General features: G+C 48.5%; 1 protein-coding gene across 1 annotated transcript in view; it reads right to left on the minus strand.

The window, feature by feature from the left end:
• Wipi1 (WD repeat domain, phosphoinositide interacting 1) overlaps nucleotides 1-6,452 on the minus strand; it is a 38,016-nt gene that overhangs the window by 21,074 nt on the left and 10,490 nt on the right. Inside the window, exon 4 of the mRNA XM_021177768.1 lies at nucleotides 2,245-2,341. Coding sequence (XP_021033427.1) covers nucleotides 2,245-2,341 — 97 coding nt within the window. The remainder of the gene's footprint in view (nucleotides 1-2,244; nucleotides 2,342-6,452) is intronic.

Here is a 6,452-nt window from a genome sequence, read left to right on the forward strand (position 1 = left end):
AAAAAAAAAAAAGAATTGTTTCCCTTTTCCTACGGTGGGCTGGGCTTCCACACTGAAGCTGCTCTGACCTGCAGCCACAACAGCCAAGACAGAGTGTGAGGCAGGAGATGGGTTGGCTGCACCCCAAGTATGCTGCTCTCTTTAGAGAAATGAGAGCCAAGGTGGAGCATAGCTTCTGTGTGCCGATCGTCCTTCCCAAACCCAGCAAGGTGCAGCTCAGGCCCTCTCCTCAGGCCTCTGCCCAGATTCGGGCATTTCTTATACCCACCACAAACACACAGCTTCTTTTGCGTTGTTACAGCGAGGGCGCTTCACCCCTTCAGGCCCTGATGGTAGGGCCTCTGCTTTCGACTGGCCCACATCAGCTGGGGTTGGGTTCCTGGTAAGCAGACGGTTTGTCTGTCCTTGTTGCTGGCCCTGGGCACCTAGAAGCTTTATGGTAACTGCTCTCCTAGATTGGTTCAACCCTTCATTCCCAAAATGCTAAAATGCTCACTGACTCCCTCCCTGGTGAAATGTGCTTCAAAGCCATTAGCTCATGGACTTTATGCTTTTTTTTTTTCCAGTGCTGGGGATGGAACACACACTGTAAGTGTTTGGGGTAGCCAGCCAAACACTTTACCACCACCAACATTCCCAGCCTCTCTCGGAACTTTGTGAAGGTCTTAACATCTTTTTCAAGACATATTTTCCCTTATTTATTTTCACATGTATGAGCATTTTGCCTGCATGTGCATGTACTGCATGTGTCAGAGGAAGGCACCGGATATTCTGAACTAGAGTTATGGAGGGCTGTGCACCATCACGTGGGTCCTGGGAACTAAACACGGGTCCCCTGGAAGGAGAGTGAGTTCTAACCACTGAGACATCTATTCTCCAGCTCCAGCCTCAGGAGCTGAGAGGGGACAGGAGTGGCCTGGTGCTAGGGAATGTATCAACAAGCATATGCGAGATCCTGAGATCCTTGGACCACACAGCCCTGAAGTCAACAGCAATGGGCATTTACATCATCAAGAAGAGAGGGAAATGAAATGGGGTGGGGGTGGGGTGGGGGTGGGGGTGGGGTAAGAGGATTGGCAATTAGCAGCAAGCCCCATGCCCATCACCTTCACAGACCTCACCTGGTTTAATTCTCAGTGTAGGCTGTTATCTCATTACGTTTATCACCAACAAGGAAACCGAGGCTCACAAACCCACTTGTGTGGGGCCACAAAGACTGAAATTTCATCAAAAGTCAAGGAATTGGGAAACTTAGAGTAAAATGAAGAAGTCATTTAGTGAGATTGAGTGCGAACCTGGCTTTTATATTAAACATTAATTTTTTCCTTAGAATGTTTTTTAGATTTTAAACTCTTATGTGTATGAATGTTGTGCCTGCATGTGTGTATGTGCACCATGGAAGTCTGTATGCGGTGCACCTACATATTTGTATGTGTGTGCATGGTACCTGTTGATCTCAGAGGAGGGTGTCTGCTTCTCTGGAACTGGAGTTACAGATAGTCGTGAGCCACCACTTGGTTACAGGACAACACGTGCTCTAATTGATGACTTAAAAATATTAACCTGGGTTGTTAGATGGATCCACAAACTGCTATGGTATGTGTGTGTGTGTGTGTCCCTCTTGGTCACTTTCAGCTCAATGAATTTGTAAGATGTCAATCACCTGGGAATTCATCCTACCACATACAAGCTCCTCCAATCTTAAACACCAGAAACTTAACACACAACATTAAGTCCTGAGACTTTAACCAAATTTAGTATTCCAGCATATCACCCAAATTGAGAATTCTATTTTTAAAAAATGACGTAATAAAACACCTTCTTTGTAGTTCAGATGGTCTGGCTAGTTAACCAGGCAGACATACCAAGTCCTAACCTGCTTCTAATTATCACACCTACTCTGTAATGAACAGTCACAAAAAAGCATTAGGGGTAAACACCTTTCAACATTGGATACATGGAATCTCCCACGCATCTGTCTGGCATGCCCCGGCCCATTTGCTTACATGGGTCTCCAAAGAAGGATGCTTCTCATGGGCTCCCAGGCAGGCTGCACAGCCTTCCAGCAGGGGCCACAGATTCTCATAAGTCCATCTGTCTCTATTCAAATGTGTCTTCAACTCAAACGTCATAAAGACCCCAAAGCATACCCCAGGCTCAGGGTTGTCAGGCCAGGTGAGAAGATAGCTTAGGAGTGAAGCATCCTGGGGAGGGGAGAGGCTCAGGTCTATTACTGGGACTCACCTGTTGGGTTTGAGGGGATATCCAGGAGGGTCTTCAACAACTTCATATCCTTAATGTTGTGGATATAGATGGATTCTTCCAGGCAGACCAGCAGCCTCTGTAATCAGACAGAGCCATCAGTCTCCCTAACAGAGCCCATGAAAAGAGACCAATAATTCTTGATCTTGTTCCTCTCAGCCCTCACTAAAGGAGCCCTGCCTAAAGGAGGAAGAATGGTAACGAAGCCCTTTGAAGGTTTTGCTTATGAATGTAAACAGACACAGCCCACGGAGCTGAACAGATGCTAAAATACGAGATCCTAGATTTTACTTATGGATGTATCCCTCCCTCCCTCTCTCCAACTCCCTCCCTCCCACCATGTCTTCTCTTCTTTCTCCCTCTTTCCTTCCTCCCCTCCTTCTTCCTCCCCTCTCCTTAGAATACGATGGTTCAATGAACCTCTTTTGCTCCATTCCCACACTCAATGCTGGTGACTGAGTTCTCCCTCTTACCCAGGCTTCTCTCTACCCTTTGCATCGGCCAAACCTTAGATTTTATCCCTTTCTCTCCATACAGATTGTACACCACTAATTCAAAAATCCCAACATGCTCCAGTGAAGTTTGAGCAATGACGCTCGAAGTCTTGGATTTTTTTTTTTCAGATTTGGTAAAGTTTGCGTAAATATTTCAAATTATGAAAAGCTGAGATCTGGTCTGAAGCATTTGGTACCCTAACCTGAGATGACCCATCCCAGGTCCTTTCCCCTCCCACTCTTCTCTAGACCTCACTCCCCACAGTCCACAGTGCCCATGAAGATATCCCTCCCAGCCCTCCATTCCCACCCCTGAGGCACAGCTCCTCCCACGGGGCTCTTCATCCCACCATGGCGACCACTCTCTTCCCTCTTCTGCTGAATGCATGTTGGGCTCAGGACTGGTCCCAAGGTGGTACCCTATGTTTAAAACACTGTAATAAGGACAGAGCACCATGCAAGTGGAGGGGCGGGGTGCTCTGTGGAGGTCCTGGGAGGGCACTCACTTCAACAGCTCTTTCTATATCCCAAGTAGCTGCCTCTACCCCTGCACAGCCTCACTCAGCTTCCCCAAGGCCAGTGTGGCTCAGCCCAGAAGAACATCAGCCCCCCAAGGACCAGTCCTTAGTCTCTTCCTGGAGAGTGATTTGGGGTGTCTCTGAACAAAGACTCAAGCGATAACTATGCACACTCAAGTTTGTGAGGCTTTGCTTTTGGGCCAGACACTTGGAATCCAAGGTTCATCTGCGGGAAGGGCAGATCACTAAACATTATAAAAAGGCTGCAGACCCTCCTCCAGGAAAGCCATGTGTTCTCAATAATGGGAAATTCTCTACTGGGGATTGTACCCAGGGTCTTGCATATGATAGGCAGCTGCTCTGCCACTCAGCCCCATGCCCAGCTCTCTTTGTGTTTTGTATTCTGACATGGGATTTCACTGAGTTGCTAAGGCTGGCCTCGGATTCACTCTGAAGCTGGGACAACAGTGCAGAGACACCCGGCCCCTCCCTGAACCCTGACCCCACCTGCAGACACGCTTCTCTATTTTAATTGAAACTCTGCCCATAGTGCTAAAGCTGTGTAGAAGTCAAGAAGGCGGATTTCTGAGTTTGAGGCCAGCCTGGTCTACAGAGTGAGTTCCAGGACAGCCAGGGCTACACAGAGAAACCCTGTCTTGAAACCCTTCCCCACCCCCCAAAAAGAGAAGATTCTAACTAGATTTCAAAGTTGGGATTAATGAGATGGCTCTGTGGGAAAAGGGACTTGTTCACATTGGAGGACCTCAATCTGACCCCGGGAACCCACATAAAGATGGAGAGAATCAACTCCACACACAAAGCTGTCCTCTGACCTTCACATGCTTTTTGTGGCATATGCACATCTGCCATTACACACATGCGCGTGCACTCACGCGCGCGCGCACACACACACACATACACACACAAGCTTTAAAACTCAAAAGGGGGGTGGGGCTGGAGAGGTAGCTCAGCAGTTGAGAGCTCTTGCTGCTCTTGTGGAGGACCTGGGCTGGGCTCAGTTCCCAGCATGCACATGGCACAGGTGTCCTCAACTCCAGTTCCAGGGGACCCTAGGCCCTCTTCTGTCCACCTTGGGCACTGCATGCATGTGGTGCATGAACATAAATGTGGGCCGAACATTCATACACAGAAAACAGTTTTTAAAAACCCACTTTAAAATAAAATTTCAAGGTGGGTGGCAGATGTTGCCACGTCTCTGGAAAGTAGCTAGTCACCTGGTCACCTGCCAGCCACACCACGGTTTGTTTTTGTCCTTTCTGTGTTTGTTTCTGTTCTCAGTTTCTGACAGGCCCTGGTATCCCCTTCCAGCTCTGTGCCCAGTCCTCAGGAGAGCCAGGCCCTGACAGGTGCATCCTGTAGGAACGTCACCGCCTTCAGGCTAGTCTGACCCAAACAGCATGATTTCAGTGCTGTTGGCTCTGTGGGCTGCTCATCTGGACCCCATTGGGTCACCACCATGCAGGCCAGAGACAAGAAGGAAAAGGGAGGGAAACATGAAATGCAGAGAAGGAAAGAGGAGGTACTTGTCCTGAGTCCCACAGGAGCTGGCTTCTGGGACAAGCACAAGCTAGAGACTGCTCAGTCACACCTGCCTTGCCTTCAGGTAATCATTGCCATTCACCTGGTAGCCCAGGCTGGCCACAAACTCCCTATGCAGCTGGGCATGACTCTGAATTTTTGGGTCTCCCACCCCCACTTCCCAGAGCTGGGGTTACAGGCGTACCTCGCCAATTCTGCTTCTCTGTGGTGCTGGAAACTGAACCTGGGGCTTTGAGTATCCTAGGCAAACACTCTGCCAGCTAAACCACACCCCCAGTCCACTTAGACTTCCATCCTATGTTTTATAGGTAACTAATCCTTTTATCAATCAAAGAATCAGACAGTTAAAGGATCTGCACCACAATGGAGCCTCAAAGGCTTCAACCCAATCAATAATCAGGACAACAGGCGGCAGATGGCTAAATAACCATAAAAGCTTCCAAAGCTAACGACATCTAGTTTATGGCTGTCATTCAAGAAGATACACATCTGCATTAAACATAATAGGAATGACGCTCACTGAAAATGGCATACCAGGACTCCTGAGCATCTCCTCTGTGCATCTTCCCTGGTCATACTGACTCATGTTCTCTCTCCAGCATGGCCATTGCTTGGCCAAGCTCACCACCTCCTCTTGGGGCAGGCTGGCACCTATACAGATAGGTTGAGTCTCTGACAGTCGGTCTGTCCTACGAACTGCCTCAGGACATCCTAAAAAAATGAGGAAGAACCCTTCTGGTCTTGACCCTAGGCAGTAAGATTTATTGTGCATGTGGTCTTGCCTCTAAGAATGGCATACCTGAGACTAGGGTGTGGTCCCCCTGGGTCAGCTCTTAAATCAGCAGGTGAACCTGACCCTCTGCTATCAATGTGGCTCTTCCTGGTCGGCCAGCTACTCAGTCTCACGGTTCTGTGTTCGTGGCTGACACCCACTTCTTCCCTGCCACACAGGGAAACCTAGAACATCATGCAGGCAGACCCAACGGTCTATCTCCTAGCCCTTGGGTTTTTGTATGTGTTTTGGTTTGTGCGAGTGTATTTGTTTTTGAGACAGGTTCTCATTGCAGCCCCGGCTTCCGTGGAGTTTGCTATATAGCAGAGGATGGCATTGAACTTCTCATCCTCCTGCCTCTACGTCACCAGTGCTGGGATTATAGACATGCATCATCACACCTGGCTTTCTGTGATGCTGGGGACTGACCCGGGGCTTTGTGCAGGGCAGGCAAGCACTCGTACACCAGCTGACCTTTATTCCTAGCCCTGAAAGCAAGGGCTCTGTTTTGTTTGTTCTGAGACAGATTTGCACTCTATATAGCCCTGGCTATCCTTTGCTGTGCAATTTTCCTGCAGTGGTCGCCGGTGCGTTAGGATTACAGGAGTACACTAGTAGGCCCTGTTTGGAAACATGGATTTTTGTTTCTTTGTAACTTCTTATACAAATCTCTCACTTTCCTTGATTTTTAGAAAGGAGCCACACGTCTGAAGACCTGACACTGACAGGATGACTACTGTATTAGTTAGGGTTTTACTGCTGTGAACAGACACTATGACCAAGGCAAGTCTTATAAAAAAACAACATTTAATTGGGGCTGGCTTACAAGTTCAGAGGTTCAGTCCA

This window comes from Mus caroli, chromosome 11 (genome assembly GCF_900094665.2).
Source record: "Mus caroli chromosome 11, CAROLI_EIJ_v1.1, whole genome shotgun sequence".
NCBI classification, from domain to species: domain Eukaryota; kingdom Metazoa; phylum Chordata; class Mammalia; order Rodentia; family Muridae; genus Mus; species Mus caroli.